At 43.6% G+C, this 25245-nt stretch overlaps 1 protein-coding gene across 1 annotated transcript in view; it reads left to right on the plus strand.

The window, feature by feature from the left end:
• Positions 1-25245, plus strand: part of AGBL1 (AGBL carboxypeptidase 1) — a 543682-nt gene that overhangs the window by 21463 nt on the left and 496974 nt on the right. The window contains exons 2-4 of the mRNA XM_075273295.1: positions 8746-8809; positions 11210-11356; positions 12522-12653. Of these exons, the coding sequence (XP_075129396.1) occupies positions 8746-8809; positions 11210-11356; positions 12522-12653 (343 nt within the window). The remainder of the gene's footprint in view (positions 1-8745; positions 8810-11209; positions 11357-12521; positions 12654-25245) is intronic.

The raw sequence follows: 25245 nt of genomic DNA on the forward strand, positions 1-25245 counted from the left end.
ACACTGTTTCTGTAGCTCAGCTGTGCTGTGTTGCTATAGCTCCCATTTACCATTGTGGAAGTTACTAAAACAACATAGAGCAACTCTGCACTACTGTTTCTGTAGGTCTCACCCTGGTGTTAGGGACTTACAGCCAACTGTTCCCATCTCAGCCATGTTTTCAATGGCTTCTGTTGTGTTAGGTAATAAGTTGTCCTGCTGCAGCAAGGGTCAAGTTAATGTTTGCTATAACGCTACAGTATCTCTTTAACTCATTATGGCATCTGTGAATTAAATGACAGACTGCTGGAAAGGCCACAGCAGATCCAAAATATATTATACACATACTGTACACATATGTGATCTCGCACCCACCTTGCCTTGCCTTGGACACACCCGCGGTCACCTTCTTACCTTTACTGACTCAACTCGCACTGAGAGAGTCCGGGTCCCATAGAATAATACGAAACCAGATTGGTACTAGCCTAACATAGCCACAAACATACAAAGAGACATAAATTAGTGGGATACAAGCAAAAACGGTTACAAAAGCATGGTACAGTACAATAAGAGAAAAAGAGAATAAAAGATTAGAAAAAGAAATATACACTGGCGTTTCTTCTTATAAAATCCAGGGCACATTGCTTAGAGTCCATAAGTAATACTAAGTCCATAAGTCCATAAGTAATGGGAGTTGCATTCCGTAAATCAGTAAAACTGTCCAGGGCTATTTTCACAGCCAGTAGGGCTCACAGTCCAATAGTATCCAGGGTAGTGGAACATACAGCAACATCACAGAACACAGCCGTTTTTAGTCCATAACAGATTATCAGTCCATAAGGGATCATTGGTCCCATCAAATGGCTTCCAGTCTTTTTGCCCTCCCGGGGGGGGGGCAGCCAAAGGGCACGTGCTGCTCACATGGTGTCCAAGATAGCAGAACAAGAGTATGAGACCTTGGCAGCACTGTAAGTGACCAACTACTTCACCCCAAGTGTGAGAAGGAGTGCTATCGTAGGTCCTTCCTCCCAACCATAATCAAGCTACATAATCTACATCAGACCAAACGAAGATAACTCTGCACAGAGAACTAAATGACCCTGAAGTCTTCCTTCTTTATTCTATTACTTCGCTGCTACGGACTCCTAGTATATCTTCTTTTTTCTCAGCATATGTGTGTCTACTTTGGTAATATATTACGGTTTTATTATCCTGTATCTGTATTACTATGCTGCTGTAACATACTGAAATTTTCCCAGTGTGGCACTATTAAAGGATTATCTCATCTTAATTTATCTTATCTTATATGGTCCAGTTAGTACAGTGGGGCAAAAAAGTATTTAGTCAGTCACCAATAGTGCAAGTTCCACCACTTAAAAAGATGGGAGGCGTCTGTAATTTACATCATAGGTAGACCTCAACTATGAGAGACAAAATGAGAAAACAAATCCAGAAAATCACATTGTCTGATTTTGTAAGAATTTATTTGCAAATTATGGTGGAAAATAAGTATTTGGTCACCTACAAACAATCAAGATTTCTGGCTCTCACAGACCTGTAACTTCTTCTTTAAGAGTCTCCTCTTTCCTCCACTCATTACCTGTAGTAATGGCACCTGTTTAAACTTGTTATCAGTATAAAAAGACACATGTGCACACCTTCAAACAGTCAGACTCCAAACTCCACTATGGTGAAGACCAAAGAGCTGTCAAAGGACACCAGAAACAAAATTGTAGCCCTGCACCAGGCTGGGAAGACTGAATCTGCAATAGGCAATCAGCTTGGATTGAAGAAATCAACTGTGGGAGCAATAATTAGAAAATGGAAGACATACAAGATCACTGATAATCTACCTCGATCTGGGGCTCCACGCAAAATCTCACCCCGTGGGGTCAAAATGATCACAAGAACGGTGAGCAAAAATCCCAGAACCACATGGGGGGACCTAGTGAATGAACTGCAGAGAGCTGGGACCAATGTAACAAAGCCTACCATCAGTAACACACTACACCGCCAGGGACTCAGATCCTGCAGTGCCAGACGTGTCCCACTGCTTAAGCCAGTACATGTCCGGGCCCGTCTGAAGTTTGCTAGAGAGCATTTGGATGATCCAGAAGAGTATTGGGAGAATGTCCTATGGTCTGATGAAACCAAACTGGAACTGTTTGGTAGAAACACAACTTTTCGTGTTTGGAGGAAAAAGAATACTGAGTTGCATCCATCAAACACCATACCTACTGTAAAGCATGGGGGTGGAAACATCATGCTTTGGGGCTGTTTCTCTGCAAAGGGTCCACGACGACTGATCCGGGTACATGAAAGAATGAATGGGGCCATGTATCGTGAGATTTTGAGTGCAAACCTCCTTCCATCAGCAAGGGCATTGAAGATGAAACGTGGCTGGGTCTTTCAACATGACAATGATCCAAAGCACACCACCAGGGCAACAAAGAAGTGGCTTTGTAAGAAGCATTTCAAGGTCCTGGAGTGGCCTAGCCAGTCTCCAGATCTCAACCCTATAGAAAACCTTTGGAGGGAGTTGAAAGTCCGTGTTGCCAAGCGACAGCCCCAAAACATCACTGCTCTAGAGGAGATCTGCATGGAGGAATGGGCCAACATACCAACAACAGTGTGTGCCAACCTTGTGAAGACTTACAGAAAACGTTTGACCTCTGTCATTGCCAACAAAGGATATATAACAAAGTATTGAGATGAAATTTTGTTACTGACCAAATACTTATTTTCCACCATAATTTGCAAATAAATTCTTACAAAATCAGACAATGTGATTTTCTGGATTTGTTTTCTCATTTTGTCTCTCATAGTTGAGGTCTACCTATGATGTAAATTACAGACGCCTCTCATCTTTTTAAGTGGTGGAACTTGCACTATTGGTGACTGACTAAATACTTTTTTGCCCCACTGTACATAGATACATAGTAAATGAAATTTGATGAAGACATGAGTCCATCAATTCCAACCTATAACCCTATAGTCCCCCACAGTGTTGATCAACAGTAACAGAAACAAACAGATGAAAAAGTTCACTCTGTTTGTAATGACTCAATATAATCTATGGGTTTCATCTTTTCAGTTGAATTACTAAAAAAAGAATAACTTTTTGATGATATTCAAATTCATTGAGATGCACTAGTACATTAAAGACTCTTATTGTCACCCTGACTACTGTAACTCCTTATTAATCGGCTTCCCCTTACTATACTCTCCCCTCTACAATCTATTCTGAATGCAGCGGCCAGGCTCATCTATCAGTCTAGACACTGCAGTGAGGCAGAATACAATATAAACGTATCACCCTCATCCACAAGGCTCTCCATAATGCTATATCTCCCAACATTTCCTCCCTCATCTCTGTCACCGAACCCGTGCGTTACATTCACTCAGTGACCTAAGACTGACATCCTCTATTATCAGAGCCTGACACTCCCCTATCCAAGACTTCCCTCGAGTTGCACCGCTCCCCTGGAATAATCTATCGTGGACAATCAGATTAACTCCCAATTTCTACAGCTTCAAACAAATCCTGAAGACACATCTTATCAGACAGGCCTATCACAATTGCTAGTCTAAACCCTTACACAGAATCCCTAAATCTAACCCTCCTCTGTTCACAATCCCTACAGGATATGATGCCTTATCGGACTGTGATCTTATATATCCAGGCACCATCTGCACATTAAAAGATACTGACTGGTGTCGGCTCATATAGTGTAATTTATATACATGATGAAAATAACTGTCAACACAACCGTCAACACATGTCTGGATCACTGTATAAGCGATGCTACCTCCTATACTATCCCTACTAACTCTTGTGTCACCCCCTCTACCTTGTAGATTGTAAGCTCCTGCGATCAGGGCCCTCAGTCCCTTTGTGCAAAGTGATTATTATTCTGTAATGCTTAATCTTGTCTGTACTTGAACCCTACAAATTGTAAAATGCTGCGGAATATGTTGGTGCTAGATAAATAAAATATATAATAATTATTATTCTATTCAATGTATGGGCCAGTGAAAAGCATCGATGACACACAGACATCAATCTGCACTGCACTGGGTTGTGTGAAGGAGGCCTAAGGGTAAGTTCACACAGAGTTTTTTGGTCAGGGTTTTGGCATTGTCAAAACCAGACCGGAAAACATATGAGACGTTTCCTGGGGCTTTTTTTTGGCCATTTGAAGCGTTTCCTGTGCGGTTTTTTTAGACTGTTTTCGAGGAGTTTCCTGATCCATTTCCTCTTGGGATGTGGTCATGAATTATATTTTTAAAAAATGCCTGGCATTTCCTGATCAGGTTTTTCAGTTTCCGCTTCAGGTTTTTGACCAAAAAATCACAAGCAGGAAAAACCGTCTCACATTGACTTGCATTGAAGCTTCTTTTTGGCTGCTAGCGGAAAAAAACGCTAGCGGAAAAGACTCAGAAGTATTTTGTATACTTTGAATGGTGGGGCGTTTTTTGGTTCAGGGTTTGGAGGCGGATTTCTGCCAAAACCCTGACCAAAATCTCCGTGTGAACTTAGCCTAATTGTTAAAACCAAGTCTGGGGAACTGAAAGTTGCACTTTTACTGTTGTCAGACAGTTTTGACCTAAGGCTCAGGAGCATGTAAGGAGATCAGAGACCCTCCTTGGTTTATATTGAGTTAAATTTGGACTGCTATTTTGCTATGCACTATTATACCATTATATATTGTATATGGATTTACTTGTTATGCTTAGGACTACTTTATTTTTATAGCTTTTGATGCTTTTACAGTTACTATCCAGGTTCGGTGGTTCTCACTTATAATTATATGGGCATGCCCTTTCCAAAATGCTAAAGAGATGTGAGATTATTTTCATTTGCTCTTCATATTTGTCACTTGTGATCTCTCTGCTTCAAAAATGCTCCATTAATAGTTTGTTTGGCTGTAGAGTCGAGGGGACCCTGACCTAATAAGTCACAGCAGACCCAAATGTTAGACGTTTGTTATATTTGCACCTGTCCTGAGAATTCCTCTATTAACATCCATTACTACAAATAAACAGTTTTTACATTAAGTTTGGCTAAGCAGCATCATTTCTGAATTTTTACTTCATATTGGACGGTATAGATGTTGTCTTTTGACCTCCTTAAAAGCAAAGATTCATCTCAGTGGTTGTATGTGCGGGAACCTGAGCAATTTTTGCTGACTGAGCATAATGTTTGACAGACCAATGATACAGAACTGTGTACAGTAAGATCTCAGAGGTTACATGATCCTCATCAGCTGTGTATACTCCTCTCAATGGATTAGATGTTACTTGACCAAGTCGAAGGTCTCTACTTTGCATCTCTAAATAGAATCTTCTACGTCTCTTCCCTTTTTCTGGACCCCACAGTTAAGTCGTTTAGGCTCCAAATCGTACCTTATTTCCATATCATCTATCATCTATCTTCATAGGGTTATAGGGTTAATGAAGAAAAAAAAATAAATAAAAAAAAAAAAAAATATATATATATATATATATATATATATATATATATATATATATTTATATATAATTCTTTATAGTAGCAGAGCGACTATAAAATGAACATAAGGATGGATGAAACTAGATTAAACAGTGTGCATAGTTTCTGACACCTTCCAGGATCTTTGGAAATTGCAATCCCTATATTGGCCATTTTTGGAATTGGATACGTTACATTAGGCCTATGTGACATAGTTAATAAACTTGTCAAAAAAGGATTAAATGTGAATCCTGCTTGGACATGGTTTTACCCGTAACTGCTTTTACAAAGTTATTCATTGATGGAAGTGCAGTATACACCTCCATTTTTCATCATGTCAAGGCTGAGCCCACTCTCTCCACTTGTAATTTCCAGGTTCTTACTGAAGTCCTATTTTGTGGATTAACAAGGCTCAGCTGCTGATTGCTGTCCATTAATGGCTACTCCGTTCTTTCACATGACGACCACACTGTCATTTGTAATGTCAAGAGCGGTTGTCATAACACCACTTACGTCATGGGCCATTACTGGGAGGATTTTCTGAAAAATTGTACTTGAAGTAAGATTCCAGGTACCACCTGAGCAGCAAAGCCAACTGGGAACTATTGTATATTAATTCTCAATGCTTACATCAAGTGGTGGTGCGATTCCCAGCTGAGATTGGGACAGATGAAACTATTAATATACTAGTTTAAATATATCTAAGAGTTCCCACCCTTGTTCAGATTGTACAAGAAATAGAGGGATAAAGAGGTGAGAACCACAGACATCATGACAGCAGAAGGGAAAAGACCTTCTTTTATATTTCCCTTTCCTTTTGCAGACAAAAAAAGCAACTTTTCTGCAATGAGGAGCATTAGCTAAAGTTACAGCACCATGCAGTGAGCTGCAGCCAAAAAACCTTGTGGATAAGACTTTGGTGGAAGCACATCACATTTTTTTCTGCAGTATTTTTCAAGTCTGCAAAGTTTTTCTTTATGGACTTTATGCACCTATTGAACCCATACAGAAAGCGCCAGCGTTTCCATTGGTATAATTGACATGCTGTGATTTTCAAAAACATCAGCGTTTCCACTACAGATTTTTTTCTGCAATGTGTGGATGGTAATACCCAGAATCCCATCCACTTTGCAGGCAATGTGAAAAGGCAGCATTTTTCGCCGCAGTAGAAGCTCTTTGTTTTCACAATGTCGGGCCCGGCCTAAATGGGTTTTCCAGAACAAATTGTTGACCTTTGGTATACTGGTTGTCAGTATACAGTACATGGGAAATGCATAGTAACATGTGCTAAGTAGAGATGAGCGAGTAGTGTTCGATCGAGTAGGTGTTCGATACTACGGTATTCGAGATACTCTTACTCGATCGAACACTACTAGCTGTTCGAAGTTTAAGGTTCGATGCAGAACCAGCATTGATTGGCAGAATGCTATACATCCCCGCGGCGTCTTCCGGCTAGAATTCACTCTGCCTAGGCATCCAGCCTAGGCAGAGCCGACTGCGCATCCGCGGGCATGCCCTCGCATGCGCAGTCGGCTCTGCTCAGGCGTCGGGCCGGGCAGAGCCGACCACACATGCGCAGTCGGCTCTGCCTAGGCCCCGATGCCTAGGCAGAGTGAAATCCAGCTGGAAGACGCCGCGGGGGTGCTGCGCTGGGAAAAGACTTCAAGGGGAATCCAGCCCAACCGTCACTCGTAGACTTGGTAAGTATAATTTTATCCAAATGTTCCGTACCTCTGAAACGAGCATTTCCCCCCATAGACTATAATGGGGTTCGAAATCCGTTCGAACAGCCGAACAGTGTGCGGCTGTTCGAATCAGATTTCGAACCTCGGACATTTTAGTGTTCGCTCATCTCTAGTGCTAACCCTTAAAGAGGACCTTTCTCGTCCCCAGGCACATGCGGTGGATACACCACTAGAAAGCCAACAGTGCACTGAATTCAGAGACTTTCCCTATCTGTGCCCCCGGTGAAGAGCTATCGGCGCCGGTACCGTAGCCCTTTACTGTCAGAAGAGCGTTTCTGACAGGAACGCCCCTCCTCACAGTAGCGTCTATTGCACTGTACTGTTCCTTATCACCCAGTACTCGTCTATGGACGAGTACTAGTCTATGGATGAGTGCTAAAAGGAGTAGTGGGGACGTTCGTCACCATGTAGCGTGATCGCTGGGTGGTAAGGAACACCCCTCCCCCCTCATAGAACAGCACAATAGACGCTACAGTCTGGTAGATGCAATTAAATTATTAAGTGTCTCTGTCCTGTTCACCAGAATTGAAATCTACATCTGCCAGAGCCCAACATAAATTCAACTATAACTCACACGCTAGATTTCTGATGTGAGTTATAGTAAATCTGATGGTTCAAGGCATCCCCTCTTTGGCTCTGTTCTGTCCACTGTCTTAAAGAGAACCTTTCACCACCTCCTCCAATTCAAATTTTTAGCATCTGTTACTAGACTCTGTTCCACCCTTTCCAGCACAGTTGGAAATTTCTCTCTGTCCCTCACCATTCCTGAACAACAATTGCCATTAGTTTTGGTGTCTGATGTGATATTTAAGCTCTGTACTGTCAGGTGGGTGGAGTCTTTCAGGGTGTGTGATTCAGAGCTCCAATCAGAGGCAGCCACTAACAGAGCTCAGAATCACACCCTCATCTGCTCCCACCTGACTGCCCCCTGACAGTACAAAACCTCAATAGCATATCAGGAGATAAAAAATAACTGCATTGATTGCTTGGAAATGGTTGGGGCTAGAGAAAAAAAATCCAACTATGCCAGAGTCCGTGTATTGACACCTATTAAATGATGTAAAGAGCTGGAGTAGTTAGGGGTCCTCTTTAAAAGGTGGGAAATGGGATGGAAAGGTTTATCTTTGGCATAAACTATGGGTATGTAACAAAGATGTGCCAGCTCTACACAACTTAATAAACTTAATAAATTCCACCCATTTTATTGCCTATTTTTTCCGCAATGTGCTTATGAAGATTTCTGATATGCCGCAGATTTTCCCCACAGAAATTCTGCGGCATTTCAGTTCTATATGAACGTATCCTTAAGGGACTATCTTTCTGTGTTCTTTTTTTGTAGCAAGTTATTAAGATTAAGCCTCAAGGGTTAAACTGCCAGTATATTAAACAGCTGCATGTGCAAAATGCAAACGAATATTGAATATGAAATTGATTACTAAAAGTTATTGAAAAAACATAAGTCATTGCAAGGAAGAAAAGCCACAAGTCCCAGAAGGTAAATCTAATGTGTTTATTTTCTTCTTGTAACAGAACTCATGCGAGAAAGATGTAACCCTGAATATCTTGAGTGTTTTAAGTGAATTGCTGTCTGCTGGTAAGTGACCGCACCGCATTAGTATTTTACTGCAGCTGATGTTCTTACAAATGATAGGGCTGTAAAAACACATCACTTGCAATATGAAGCAACTCCGCTCACTGTACTGAAGATAATGATTCCAATAGATTGTGCCTTCTTTTAACCTAAACAAAAATAGGCTTTCACAGTGTCTGAGCCAAACTCACGCAGTTGTTTTAGAGAGAGTTATTAACCTTTTATTGAACACATCACTTTTAAGCATCCGATATGTTTTGAATGCTGAATATATTGCATGCATCCTCTGTATACTACTATGAATGTCAATGTGTAAACCTTTTGGGGCTTATGTTTTTTTTTTTTTTTTTCACATGACTTCTGTTTCTTTCTTGATTTAATACATCCTAGTTGTGTTACTTATGTAGCATTTCAGAAGAATCAAAATAGGGAATAACTGTATAGGTATGGGAAGCTTTCCATACCACCCGTGATGCCCCCGTTTAGAAGGGATCAGGAGAATACCGTCCCTTGCAAGTTATTTGTAACAATTGCAATGGTATTTTCTGTAGAAAATTTGAGTGTAGCGAATGCCTTCATAGACAAGATAACAGGAGTTGTTAGAATCTAATGAAACTTTCTATATGTGAATGCAATGATGACACATATATATGTAAGTTATCACAATATTAGGGCTAAAGGATAAGTTCAGATTTGGGTAAACTGTAGAATTGAAAGGAGGCTCTAGTACTCTTTAGGGTCGCCTCTAACCTTGATATAAGATGAGATATGGTTGGGCATGGAGACATACAGGTTCTGTATGATATCATGAGGTACGTTTGCCCACTGATGTAGCTGGGCCTGTAGGTTTTGCACACTCATAGCTTGATGAAGCTGTTGTCAGAGTTTTCCCCATAAATGCTCAATCGGTAAATCTGGCAATCCAGGAATGCCAAAGAAGCATTGGAATTTGGCAGAGACATTGCTAAGAAACACTACTGTGTAGGCAGAAGCAAGCCCTGCTACAAGAGGAACACAGGTTGCCGTAGGATGTTCTTCACATATCGTTGAGCTATTAGTGTCCGTCATAGATTGTTGTAGATTGTCAACTCCACAGCAAAGGCAATATTGAAGCATTCACCACAAGCCTCCATTCTCGAACCCAACTGTCAGGTCAGGTCCCACACAGAACCCAGATCCATCGCTAAAAACAATACAGTTCTAGTTCATAGCAGTCCAGGTTTCACTACAAATGAGGCTGGTTGTTAATGGTAATACAAGTAATCTGTGCTATGACACCAAAATTTCCTCTGCTAAGTGACAGTAAGTGAGTTGTGTATTGAAGGTGCCACCTGTGTCTGGATTTTGGACAAGGAAACTGTAGGAACTGCTTGTGCATGTCAGCAGATCAAATAGACCTCTCTACTGGTGGTCTGTTTCGGCTATCTAGAGCCTGTTCGTGGTATTTTGTGCATGCCCTCATATAACCACTGCTCCCAACATCTCCAAACAGCTCGGTCTAGATGACAGGCCCAAATGAACATCCTATTTCAGACAGTCAGATGATGCGCCCCTTCACAAAGTCTGTCAACTGGGTAAAATGTCTATGAGTGCATATTAGAGGAATGTCTAGCAGTGTACTTCAACAAAAGGTACACTAACCCAAAGTAGCCTCTGAGTGCCTTTTTACAGGGCAGCAAAAAAATCCAGACACAGGTGGCACCTTCAATACACAACCATGTCACTTAGCAGAGGAAAATTTGGTGTCATAGCACAGAGGTTTTAGTCAGGTAGAAAATTAGACTTAGAGTTTTTAAAGCAAATTTTGTAAGCGCACGTTTTCGGACCCTTGTGGTTGTTAGCTCTTTTTTTATGCCGATTTTTGAAGAGGTTTTTCTTAAGCAATTTTTAAGTGCTTTTTATTGCCTAGCACACATGGTTCTGTTTTGTAAATAGATACATCTTCTGTTTCCTAAAAATTCAAGTGTTTTTAGACGTGGTTAGACTTTTATTGTAAAATCTGGGAATGGGAATTTCAGGTGGATTCTGCTTTAAATAGAGTGGGAGGTATATTTAATGCATTTTTGAAGCAGACTCTCCATTGTGAGATTCAGCTTAACCACAGCCAGCCTGAATGTAGGAGCACCTGAGATAGGTAAGTGCTGTACTTCAGCTATCTCTGGTGCCCCCCTGAAGTAATAGTACCATAGATGTGTCCATTCAGGCTACGTTCTTGCTGAATTCCCAATGGGTAAGACACTTCCTGTTCTCACGGTCAAACACTCACCGATCATCTATTTATCCTTTAATCTACTGATAAGGGATACATACATGTTGTGCACAACCCCTTTAACTTCCTGTAAAACAAAGAGAATGGGTTCTTCATGTGAGTTAAGGATAAATTTACTTCTCTCATTCTTCCAGGAACTCACCGCAGGATTCACTACATGATATCCAAGGGTGGTAGTGAAGCCCTTCTCCAAACCCTGGTAAATTTGGCAAGATCAGATTCCCTTGACTACGGTCTTATATTACCCCTCCTTCGCCTGGTGGTCAAGGTAGGCCAGAGAGGTACTGTATCTGTGGGATTTTTATACTCCTATTTAATTTAATCATCATTACATTGAACAATGGTTTATGGAAGTGCAGGCTTTGTCTGAGCCAAATGTAATCTCCTTAGGTAAATAGATCTTCAAACAGTATAACAAGCACTTTTACACCAGTTGCCATTAGATCAGTAAACGTTATAACATCCACTGTAGTCATTGAAGGGTTGTTTTCTCCAGGGCAGATTGCCCCTGTAACCAGTAGGCTACAGCATGTAACCCAGCATGTAACCCCTGTAATGGTTGACATGATGGGTTCTAGTATCAATCTCCTTTGTAAAAAAAAAAAAAAAAAAAATTAAAAGTGGGACAGGATATGAGACAGTATAATGCTTGGAAACATAGCACAGATAGTGCTGTTTTACCTTATCCCCTCTAGGCACAAGACTGGTACGTCATTGCGGCTGTCTCATACTGCACTTTATTCCTATTTATTTCAGTGGCACTGAGGTAAATTGAGCTGCAGTATGAGTCAGGTTCACAACCAGGTACGTAACTTGAAGGAGTGCAGAGGCTCCAGTTGCACCGGGACCCAGGAGCCTTAGGGGGCCCATAAGCACTGGCATCAGTATTGAGATTGCAGCTTCCATCTGGCCCATAAACCAAGGAGACCCACAGATTACCCTAACCACACTAAGATGGATTAAACTCCTTAGCACCCGTAACCGTCACTATCAAGAATTTGCTGTAGGGATGAGGTAGGGAGCCCCGGACAAAATATTGCACTGGGACCCACAAGACATTACGCTACTGGTCACAACCTAATGGATACTGTATGGACCCTTCATTCAGTTGATCAGCAGGGGTGGTCTAAGTGACACCCCCTGTGTTTATATACTGATAGTCTCTCCTGGTCTGCAAATATGAATTTATTTAGAATTTACTTGCTGCATTCAGATTTTACATACATCTTGTCTGTTGACATGGCATATATTAATAAGGATTTATCTTTGTTTTCTGCCTTTATGGAGGAGTCTATAAAAACAAACAGTGAAGCTTGACATACTGTCCCAATGCTTATGCTAGGAAGACACGTATACGACAACAGCATACAAACAAAGCCGAGGCTAATAGCATCATGTGATAGAGAGATGAGGATTATGTAATACATTTTTTCCATTCTATTCTAGATGGAAACTTTGGAGAAAAAGCACAGAAACTGGAAGCCACTGATGTTACCCTAAGCTTAATAAGAAGAAATCTGACAAAGGCAGAAAATGTTACCCTCTGTCTGTACACTATTCAAGTATATGCTTCCAACGGTATGTATGGGTGGTCCTGTTTGTGCACAGTTTTTACAATAAATATGGTATGGCTATTAGCTGTAGTAATGTAGGGCCCCTATTACCAATAGGCTACCGTACATACACATGTTCATATTCATGCATACAATACTTCGGTTCCCAAAATATGAATGCTTCATAAATGAAACATTTTTTTTTTTTACTATTTTCTCCAATATTTCTAATGAGTTCATTGACTTTATGCTCTTTCATAGGCACTTTGCATATGAATAGAATCGTGATTCGTAATTTTGTATCATTAAACAATGTAACATTACATGTTACCAATCTAAAGAATCCTTAGTAAGAGGTGGACATGTATACATAAAAGAGGAAGGGACAGGTAATGTAATATGTTCACTTGTTCACTGTCTTTTCAGTTCATCTGGTGCATTTCAGGGCCAGAAGAATAGAAAAGCAGATGGACACAACAGATCCTGCTGGATCATATTGATTATAAAAGGGTTCATTGGATGTCCAGTGTTTGGTTTTACTGAAATCACTGGATGAAAAAGTCAGGCTTGCAGACTTTATGGCCAAAGATTTCTGATGGACACTGCAATGCAGAGTTGATATGGAGACTCTGATACAGATGTGAATGCAACTTTAGCGACAAAATTATGTAAGAATGATCACTCAGGGTTGGGGCCCCACGTGGCGTAAATGGTGTTTTACAGTCACTGTGTAGTGGATGGGATTCTAGCCAATCCCATCCCCACAGTGCATTAAAATATGTGCAGCGAATATATGTGCAGCGAATATGCTGCAATTTCCAAAGTACAAGTGTTGTACTGACAATAGATAAGGTCTCCAAAGTGGCTAGTAAACTCACCACTCCTCGATAAAAAGCAGATAAAGTTCAGCCTCAAACTTTACCATGCCTTTTACCTTCTAGTGAATCCCATCCACACATTGCAGAAAAATACACACAAAAAATGTTGCAATTTCCAAAATTGTTGCAGTTTTTGAAATCACAGCGTGTCAATTATATCTACAGAAACTCAGGCAGTTTCCCTGTAATTATAATTGTAACAGAAAATGGTGTGGGGAAACGGTGAAATCTGGCATGGTGCATGACCATGTGGAGGATGCGCCTCTTTTATGATGAGGTGTGCTCCTTGTCATATATGAGGCACACCCTCTTCCAGTGATAGGGTTATGAAGACAGGTTGATAATGCCAGTCTTCATAAATCTTACCCAATATGTATATATTTTAAATTCGGTTTACTCACATATAAAGGTTTCATATATTAAGTCTGTTTATGTATATAGAATGCCTGCTTGGACTGTTAATAGAAAACAGACTGTGCCTCCTGCAGTCACGGGAGAGAATGTCAGTGGCATTCGGGGACAACTTGCAAAATGAAATATACATATATACCGGATCTGAGCACTAAATATGCAGTCACAGCATGTAGAACATTTATTATTGCAATGTCTCAGACTATTAAGTGCCTGGGAACATTTAATGGCAGTAATACTAAATACTGTATGCAATACTAAACTTTCTTAATCATGTCAATAACTTTGCTAAAGTTACATAATGATGGATCCCATAAAGTGTATGAGAAAAGTGTTGAATGATCTGAAGAGCCAAACGCTGTCAGACGCGGCAGCAGGAATATTTCAAGAATGACCAATGATGTTTGTCAGCTGTTTGTGTCACACCACCTGGCCTATGATGATGCCTTGTGGCATATGTGTGTCACTTAGAGGAGGGCCATAGGATCCCAGCTTCCCTAATTAATTGTTTTCGGCCATTTGCTTTTGTTAAAATAAGCTCTTACTTGATTTCTAAATGTTACGGTCAGCAAAATAGTTTGGCAGACACCTGACAGGCTGGAGGAGTCGATGAAATATTGGTATCTTTCTCTTAATGCACTGTGACGTTTTGAGAGCATCTCATAAGGACTCTGAAATCCTTCCAAGATGAGCTATAAAAATAACATGTAAGAAAGAACAGATACTAAAGAACAGCAGCGTGTGCAACCTACTGTATAGCAGGGAATTTACTGCGCTGGCTGTGCCCAAATTCTGACCTAAAATAGGAACATTATAGACCATTTTGTTCAATTACTTTTGCAAATTGGGATATACTAGCCAAATGGACAGTAACAATGCATGACATACAGAACACTGAGTTTACTGTACACCTCCAGAAAAATCATAATGTTATTGCTCACTTGGCTAGTGAGGAAATGCAGCTATTTTTGTTGCAGATTTTGCTTTGGTTATTTGAGCCAAAGCCAGGAGTGACCACAAAAGCAAAGGAAAATACATAAGAAGCACCTATAGCTTTCTCATCTGCTCAATGCACTCCTGGCTTTGACTCAAGAAACCACAGCAAAGTCTACAATAAAAATAGCTCCATTTCTTCCACATGGGGCCTCAGCCTAAAAGGGCTTATATCTTTGGAATGGCTGAATAGATAGAAAATGTTCAGGTTGACAACACCTAGCAAATGAGATCATCACACTTTTCTGATGTTATGAAAAATTTACAAACGTGCATTACATTTGTACATGGAATTATGTTACTGTACATTTGTCCCTCCCTCCACCTTAGCTTGAATTTGGTAAAGTATTCCAGTTCCTTATGAAACTGATTCAGTACAATATTGCAGCATTCTAGCAAAAGCATGTGGTTATTTAATGATAGAGATTTCAGGATATGTTCATGTAAACGGAAAGATAAAGAAGCTGGGGCATAACTTGAAGGGTGTAGTCGCACCATGGCCCAGGAGCTTTAGGGGGCCCATAAGCACTGGCATCAGTATTGAGATTGCAGCTTCCATCTGGCCCATAAGCCAAGGAGACCCACAGGAGACTTATTCACTTTGCTTGTACTGTAAAACACAGATTTTTTTTTTTTTTAATGCTTAATTTCCGCAATGTGGGGCCTTAGCCTTTATATATATATATATATATATATATATATATATATATATATATATATATATATATATATATATATTGTCCTGAATACAGAGTAATTATGAGTAATAGAGATGAGAGAACAGTGAAATATTCGATATTTGTTTCGAACGAATATCGAATCCCGTTATAGTCTATGGGGAAAAAAGCTGTGTTTCAGGGGAAACCACTATTCGACTCAGGAGGGTCACCAAGTTCACTATGACACCTCAGGAAATAATGACAACCCCTTTGGAATACAACTGGGACAGCAGGGGAAGCATGTCTGGGGGCATCTAACATGCCCAAGTCACTGTATTATGCTACTAATAATGCGGGAGCTGATTTTTTCCCAAAGAAATGCATTGACCAGCGTTGATTGGCCGAATGCCATACAGTGTACAGCATTCGGCCAATCAATGCTGGTTCTGTCGGAGGAGGCGGAGTCTAAGATCGGTCCACAGCAGTCTTCATTGTGGTCCGATTTCAGATGTAGCAGAGTTCAGCGCACAGCCAGCACCTGATTTAGCCAGCCAATTACTTTTTCCGATTTTTTTCCAATGCCTATGTTTTCCTACTTCCTATCCCACCTCCCCTGCACAGTTATTGGTGCAAAAAAAGTGCCAGGGAAGGTGTGTGTGTGTGTGTGTGTGTGGGGGGGATACAAATTTTTAGTGCGTTTGCCGCGTGGTTCGCCGTTCGCTCATCTCTAATGAGTAACAATATTAAAAAAAAAAAAAGAGAACATCTAAAACTAACCAGTACCTTGAAGACTCCCTAAACTGAGGCAGAATAGAAATGTTAATTATTGACGCAGATAGCAAGGATTTGTGAAACCTTTTTTCTTGGTTTAGGCTTTGTACAGGTACACAAAGATGACAATAAATACAATTAAAATAATCAACACATCAACAAAGGAATTGCATCACAACAATTGCAAGTGCCTATCAGATTTTAACCAAGCCTTTTTATCTTTATGCAAAGTAGTCACACATCATCCTAGTGAGTAGCTTCTTACCTGTATTGGCATATCCTTCGTAAAGATGTGATTACTCCTTATTAGAGATGAGCGAACAGTGTTCTATCGAACTCATGTTCGATCGGATATTAGGCTGTTCGGCATGTTCGAATCGAATCGAACACCGCGTGGTAAAGTGCGCCATTACTCGATTCCCCTCCCACCTTCCCTGGCGCCTTTTTTGCTCCAATAACAGCGCAGGGTAGGTGGGACAGGAACTACGACACCGGTGACGTTGAAAAAAGTAGGCAAAACCCATTGGCTGCCGAAAACATGTGACCTCTAATTTAAAAGAACAGCGACGCCCAGCTTCGCGTCATTCTGAGCTTGCAATTCACCGAGGACGGAGGTTTCCGTCCAGCTAGCTAGGGCTTAGATTCTGGGTAGGCAGGGACAGGCTAGGATAGGAAGGAGAAGACAACCAACAGCTCTTGTAAGAGCTAAATTCCAGGGAGAAGCTTGTCAGTGTAACGTGGCACTGACGGGCTCAATCGCCGCAACCCAGCTTTCCCAGGATCCTGAATGGAATACACTGTCAGTGTATTCCCGTATACCCGATATATACCCCGATACCCGTTCCAACGGTGTGCCCCCCCACCTTCACCCCAGAAATACCCTGCAAGTCCCCTAGCAATAGAATTGGGGCTATATACACCCACAATTTTTACTACTGGTATACAGTGCCATTGTCTGACTGGGAATTCAAAGAATATATTGGGAATACAAATACCCTCATTTCTTGCTACTGCCATATAGTGCCAGTTTCTGACTGGTAATTCAAAGAATATATTGGGGTTACGTGCACCCACAATTTTTACTACTGGTATACAGTGCCATTGTCTGACTGGGAATTCAAAGAATATATTGGGAATACAAATACCCTCATTTCTTGCTACTGCCATATAGTGCCAGTGTCTGACTGGTAATTCAAAGAATATATTGGGGTTACGTGCACCCACAATTTTTACTACTGGTATACAGTGCCATTGTCTGACTGGGAATTCAAAGAATATATTGGGAATACAAATACCCTCATTTCTTGCTACTGCCATATAGTGCCAGTTTCTGACTTGGAATTCAAAGAATATATTGGGGTTACGTGCACCCACAATTTTTACTACTGGTATACAGTGCCATTGTCTGACTGGGAATTCAAAGAGTATATTGGGAATACAAATACCCTCATTTCTTGCTACTGCCATATAGTGCCAGTTTCTGACTGGTAATTCAAAGAATATATTGGGGTTACGTGCACCCACAATTTTTACTACTGGTATACAGTGCCATTGTCTGACTGGGAATTCAAAGAATATATTGGGGTTATAAATACCCTCATTTCTTGCTACTGCCATATAGTGCCAGTTTCTGACTGGTAATTCAAAGAATATATTGGGGTTACGTGCACCCACAATTTTTACTACTGGTATACAGTGCCATTGTCTGACTGGGAATTCAAAGAATATATTGGGAATACAAATACCCTCATTTCTTGCTACTGCCATATAGTGCCAGTTTCTGACTGGGAATTCAAAGAATATATTGGGGTTACGTGCACCCACAATTTTTACTACTGGTATACAGTGCCATTGTCTGACTGGGAATTCAAAGAGTATATTGGGAATACAAATACCCTCATTTCTTGCTACTGCCATATAGTGCCAGTTTCTGACTGGTAATTCAAAGAATATATTGGGGTTACGTGCACCCACAATTTTTACTACTGGTATACAGTGCCATTGTCTGACTGGGAATTCAAAGAATATATTGGGGTTATAAATACCCTCATTTCTTGCTACTGCCATATAGTGCCAGTTTCTGACTGGTAATTCAAAGAATATATTGGGGTTACGTGCACCCACAATTTTTACTACTGGTATACAGTGCCATTGTCTGACTGGGAATTCAAAGAATATATTGGGAATACAAATACCCTCATTTCTTGCTACTGCCATATAGTGCCAGTTTCTGACTGGGAATTCAAAGAATATATTGGGGTTACGTGCACCCACAATTTTTACTACTGGTATACAGTGCCATTGTCTGACTGGGAATTCAAAGAATATATTGGGGTTATAAATACCCTCATTTCTTGCTACTGCCATATAGTGCCAGTTTCTGACTGGTAATTCAAATAATATATTGGGGTTACGTGCACCCACAATTTTTACTACTGGTATACAGTGCCATTGTCTGACTGGGAATTCAAAGAATATATTGGGAATACAAATACCCTCATTTCTTGCTACTGCCATATAGTGCCAGTTTCTGACTGGGAATTCAAAGAATATATTGGGGTTACGTGCACCCACAATTTTTACTACTGGTATACAGTGCCATTGTCTGACTGGGAATTCAAAGAGTATATTGGGAATACAAATACCCTCATTTCTTGCTACTGCCATATAGTGCCAGTTTCTGACTGGTAATTCAAAGAATATATTGGGGTTACGTGCACCCACAATTTTTACTACTGGTATACAGTGCCATTGTCTGACTGGGAATTCAAAGAATATATTGGGGTTATAAATACCCTCATTTCTTGCTACTGCCATATAGTGCCAGTTTCTGACTGGTAATTCAAAGAATATATTGGGGTTACGTGCACCCACAATTTTTACTACTGGTATACAGTGCCATTGTCTGACTGGGAATTCAAAGAATATATTGGGGTTATAAATACCCTCATTTCTTGCTACTGCCATATAGTGCCAGTTTCTGACTGGTAATTCAAAGAATATATTGGGGTTACGTGCACCCACAATTTTTACTACTGGTATACAGTGCCATTGTCTGACTGGGAATTCAAAGAATATATTGGGAATACAAATACCCTCATTTCTTGCTACTGCCATATAGTGCCAGTTTCTGACTGGTAATTCAAAGAATATATTGGGGTTACGTGCACCCACAATTTTTACTACTGGTATACAGTGCCATTGTCTGACTGGGAATTCAAAGAGTATATTGGGAATACAAATACCCTCATTTCTTGCTACTGCCATATAGTGCCAGTGTCTGACTGGGAATTCAAAGAATATATTGGGGTTACGTGCACCCACAATTTTTACTACTGGTATACAGTGCCAATTTCTAACTAGGAATTCAAAATGCGCAAGGCTCCCGGAAAGGGACGTGGACGAGGCCGTGGGCGAGGTCGGGGGAATGGTTCTGGGGAGCAAGGTAGCAGTGAAGCCACAGGGCGTCCCGTGCCTACTCCTGTGGGGCAGCAAGCATTGCGCCACTCCACAGTGCCAGGGTTGCTTGCCACATTAACTAAACTGCAGGGTACAAACCTTAGTAGGCCCGAGAACCAGGAACAGGTCTTGCAATGGCTGTCAGAGAACGCTTACAGCACATTGTCCAGCAGCCAGTCAGACTCTGCCTCCTCTCCTCCTATTACCCAACAGTCTTGTCTTCCTTCCTCCCAAAATTCCGAAGCTTTACAGAACAATAACCCAAACTGTCCCTGCTCCCCAGAGCTGTTCTCCGCTCCTTTCATTGTCCCTCAACCTGCCTCTCCACGTCACGATTCCACGAACCTAACAGAGGAGCATCTGTGTCCAGATGCTCAAACACTAGAGTCTCCTCCATCTCCGTTCGATTTGGTGGTGGATGACCAGCAACCCACCCTCATCGACGATGATGTGACGCAGTTGCCGTCAGGGCATCCAGTTGACTGGCGCATTGTGCGGGAGGAGGAGATGAGACAGGAGTTGGAAGAGGAAGTGGTGGATGATGAGGACACTGACCCGACCTGGACAGGGGGGATGTCAAGCGGGGAAAGTAGTGTGGATGTTGAGGCAGGTGCAGCACCAAAAAGGGTAGCTAGAGGCAGAGGCAGAGGTCAGCAGCTTAGGCGAAGCCAGGCCACACCCGGAATCTCCCAAGATGTTCCAGTTCGTACCCAGCCCCGAAAAACTCCCACCTCGAGGGCACGTTTCTCGAAGGTGTGGAGTTTTTTCAAGGAATGCGCCGAGGACAGATATAGTGTTGTCTGCACAATTTGCCTCTCGAAATTGATTAGGGGCTCTGAGAAGAGCAACCTGTCCACCACTTCAATGCGCCGTCATTTGGAATCCAAGCACTGGAATCAGTGGCAGGCAGCAACGGCAGGACAAAGGCCGCCTGCCGTTCACGCCACTGCCACTGCCTCTGCCTCTGCCTCTGCCACTGCCACTGCTGACTGTGCTGGCGATGCACTCCAGAGGACGAGCCAGGACACCACTTCATCTGCCTCCGCCACTTTGTTGACTTCTACCTCATCCTCCCCTGGTCCTGTCTTATCTCCTTCTCCTGCACCATCAAAGGCACCATCAGGCGTTTCTTTACAACAACCCACCATCTCTCAGACATTGGAGCGGCGGCAGAAATACACTGCTAACCACCCACACGCGCAAGCCTTGAACGCCAACATCGCTAAACTGCTGGCCCAGGAGATGTTGGCGTTCCGGCTTGTTGAAACTCCCGCCTTCCTGGACCTGATGGCAACTGCGGCACCTCGCTATGCCGTCCCTAGCCGTCACTACTTCTCCCGGTGTGCCGTCCCCGCCTTGCACCAGCACGTGTCACTCAACATCAGGCGGGCCCTTAGTTCCGCGCTTTGCACAAAGGTCCACTTGACCACCGACGCGTGGACAAGTGCATGCGGACAGGGACGCTACATTTCACTGACGGCACACTGGGTGAATGTAGTTGAGGCTGGGACTGCTTCCCAAACTGGCCCGGTGTACCTCGTCTCCCCGCCTAACATTCCTGGCAGGGACACGAGAAGAACACCCCCCTCCTCCTCCTCCTCTACCGCCTCCTCCTCCGCCACCGCCTCCTCCTCCGCCACCGCCTCCTCCTCCGCTGTTAGATTGACCCCAGCTACGAGTTGGAAACGTTGCAGCACTGGCGTTGGTAGACGTCAGCAGGCTGTGCTGAAGCTGATCAGCTTGGGGGACAGACAGCACACTGCCTCCGAGGTGAGGGATGCCCTCCTCGATGAGACGGCAATATGGTTTGAGCCGCTGCACCTGGGCCCAGGCATGGTCGTTTGTGATAACGGCCGGAACCTGGTAGCAGCTCTGGAGCTTGCCGGACTCCAACATGTTCCATGCCTGGCCCACGTCTTCAACCTAGTGGTGCAACGTTTCCTAAAGAGCTACCCCAATGTTCCAGAGCTACTGGTGAAAGTGCGGCGCATGTGCGCCCACTTTCGCAAGTCGACAGTAGCCGCTGCTAGCTTAAAATCTCTCCAGCAACGCCTGCATGTGCCACAACACCGGCTTTTGTGCGACGTCCCCACACGCTGGAACTCAACGTTTCAGATGTTGAATAGAGTGGTTGAGCAGCAGAGACCTTTGATGGAATACCAGCTACAAAACCCTAGGGTGCCACAAAGTCAGCTGCCTCAGTTTCACATCCATGAGTGGCCATGGATGAGAGACCTTTGTGACATCCTACGGGTCTTTGAGGAGTCCACAAGGAGGGTGAGCTTTGAGGATGCGATGGTGAGCCTTACAATCCCGCTCTTGTGTGTTCTGAGAGAATCCCTGATTGACATCAGGGATAACTCAGATCACACAGAGGAGTTAGGGATAGCATCCGATCCGTCACAGCTGGAGAGTAGGTCCACACATCTGTCCGCTTCACTGCGTTTAATGGAGGAGGAGGAGGAGGAGGAGGAAGAAGAGTTGTCCGATGATGTGATGGTGATACAGGAGGCTTCCGGGCAACTTCGAATCGTCCCATTGTTGCAGCGCGGATGGGTAGACATGGAGGATGAGGAGGAAATGGAGATTGAACTTTCTGGTGGGGCCAGAGGAGTCATGCCAACTAACACTGTGGCAGACATGGCTGAGTTCATGTTGGGGTGCTTTACAACCGACAAGCGTATTGTCAAAATCATGGAGGACAACCAGTACTGGATCTTTGCTATCCTTGACCCCCGGTATAAAAACAACATCTCGTCTTTTATTCCGGTAGAGGGGAGGGCCAATCGCATCAATGCTTGCCACAGGCAATTGGTGCAGAATATGATGGAGATGTTTCCAGCATGTGACAGTGGCGGCAGGGAGGGCAGTTCCTCCAGTAGGCAACCAAGTTCTCACCGGTCCACACAAACGAGGGGCACACTGTCTAAGGTCTGGGACACCTTGATGGCACCCCCTCGCCAAAGTGCCGCCACGGAGGGTCCTAGTGTCACCAGGCGTGAGAAGTATAGGCGCATGTTGCGGGAATACCTTTCCGACCACAGCCCTGTCCTCTCCGACCCCTCTGCGCCCTACACGTATTGGGTGTCGAAGTTGGACCTGTGGCTTGAACTTGCCCTATATGCCTTGGAGGTGCTGTCCTGTCCTGCCGCCAGCGTCCTATCTGAGAGGGTGTTCAGTGCAGCCGGTGGCATCATCACTGACAAGCGCACCCGTCTGTCAGCTGAGAGTGCCGACCGGCTCACTTTGATAAAAATGAACCACCACTGGATAGAGCCTTCATTTTTGTGCCCACCTGTGTAAAGCACCCCAACATGAAACTCCATGTCTGTACTCAACCTCTCCAATTCCTCCGCATCCTCATACTCATCCACCATAAGCGTTGCACAATTCTGCTAATACTAGGCTCCCTCCAACATGATTTCCCCCAACTCTGCTGGTTAGAGGCTCCCTCCACCCTGATTTCCACCAACTCTGCTGGTTAGAGGCTCCCTCCACCCTGCTTTCCCACAACTCTGCTGGTTAGAGGCTCCTTCCACCATGAATTTGCCCAAACTGGGCTGTTTAGAGGCTCCCTCCACCATGAATTGGTCCAAACTGGGCTGGTTAGAGGCTCCCTCCACCATTAATTGGTCCAAACTGGGCTGGTTAGAGGCTCCCTCCACCATGAATTTGCCCAAACTGGGCTGTTTAGAGGCTCCCTCCACCATGAATTTGCCCAAACTGGGCTGTTTAGAGGCTCCCTCCACCATGAATTGGTCCAAACTGGGTTTTTTAGAGGCTCCCTCCACCATGAATTTGTCCAAACTGGGGTGGTTAGAGGCTCCCTCCACCATTAATTGGTCCAAACTGGGCTGGTTAGAGGCTCCCTCCACCATTAATTGGTCCAAACTGGGCTGGTTAGAGGCTCCCTCCACCATTAATTGGTCCAAACTGGGCTGGTTAGAGGCTCCCTCCACCATGAATTTGCCCAAACTGGGCTGTTTAGAGGCTCCCTCCACCATGAATTTGCCCAAACTGGGCTGGTTAGAGGCTCCCTCCACCATGAATTGGTCCAAACTGGGGTTTTTAGAGGCTCCCTCCACCATTAATTGGTCCAAACTGGGCTGGTTAGAGGCTCCCTCCACCATTAATTGGTCCAAACTGGGCTGGTTAGAGGCTCCCTCCACCATGAATTTGCCCAAACTGGGCTGTTTAGAGGCTCCCTCCACCATGAATTTGCCCAAACTGGGCTGGTTAGAGGCTCCCTCCACCATGAATTGGTCCAAACTGGGGTTTTTAGAGGCTCCCTCCACCATGAATTGGTCCAAACTTGGCTGTTTAGAGGCTCCCTCCACCATGAATTGGTCCAAACTGGGGTGGTTAGAGGCTCCCTCCACCATTAATTGGTCCAAACTGGGCTGGTTAGAGGCTCCCTCCACCATTAATTGGTCCAAACTGGGCTGGTTAGAGGCTCCCTCCACCATGAATTTGCCCAAACTGGGCTGTTTAGAGGCTCCCTCCACCATGAATTTGCCCAAACTGGGCTGGTTAGAGGCTCCCTCCACCATGAATTGGTCCAAACTGGGGTTTTTAGAGGCTCCCTCCACCATGAATTGGTCCAAACTGGGGTGGTTAGAGGCTCCCTCCACCATTAATTGGTCCAAACTGGGCTGGTTAGAGGCTCCCTCCACCATTAATTGGTCCAAACTGGGCTGGTTAGAGGCTCCCTCCACCATGAATTTGCCCAAACTGGGCTGTTTAGAGGCTCCCTCCACCATGAATTTGCCCAAACTGGGCTGGTTAGAGGCTCCCTCCACCATGAATTGGTCCAAACTGGGGTTTTTAGAGGCTCCCTCCACCATGAATTGGTCCAAACTTGGCTGTTTAGAGGCTCCCTCCACCATGAATTGGTCCAAACTGGGGTGGTTAGAGGCTCCCTCCACCATTAATTGGTCCAAACTGGGCTGGTTAGAGGCTCCCTCCACCATTAATTGGTCCAAACTGGGCTGGTTAGAGGCTCCCTCCACCATGAATTTGCCCAAACTGGGCTGTTTAGAGGCTCCCTCCACCATGAATTTGCCCAAACTGGGCTGGTTAGAGGCTCCCTCCACCATGAATTGGTCCAAACTGGGGTTTTTAGAGGCTCCCTCCACCATGAATTGGTCCAAACTGGGGTGGTTAGAGGCTCCCTCCACCATTAATTGGTCCAAACTGGGCTGGTTAGAGGCTCCCTCCACCATTAATTGGTCCAAACTGGGCTGGTTAGAGGCTCCCTCCACCATGAATTTGCCCAAACTGGGCTGTTTAGAGGCTCCCTCCACCATGAATTTGCCCAAACTGGGCTGGTTAGAGGCTCCCTCCACCATGAATTGGTCCAAACTGGGGTTTTTAGAGGCTCCCTCCACCATGAATTGGTCCAAACTTGGCTGTTTAGAGGCTCCCTCCACCATGAATTGGTCCAAAC

Source organism: Leptodactylus fuscus, chromosome 5 (genome assembly GCF_031893055.1).
Source record: "Leptodactylus fuscus isolate aLepFus1 chromosome 5, aLepFus1.hap2, whole genome shotgun sequence".
Lineage (NCBI taxonomy): Eukaryota > Metazoa > Chordata > Amphibia > Anura > Leptodactylidae > Leptodactylus > Leptodactylus fuscus.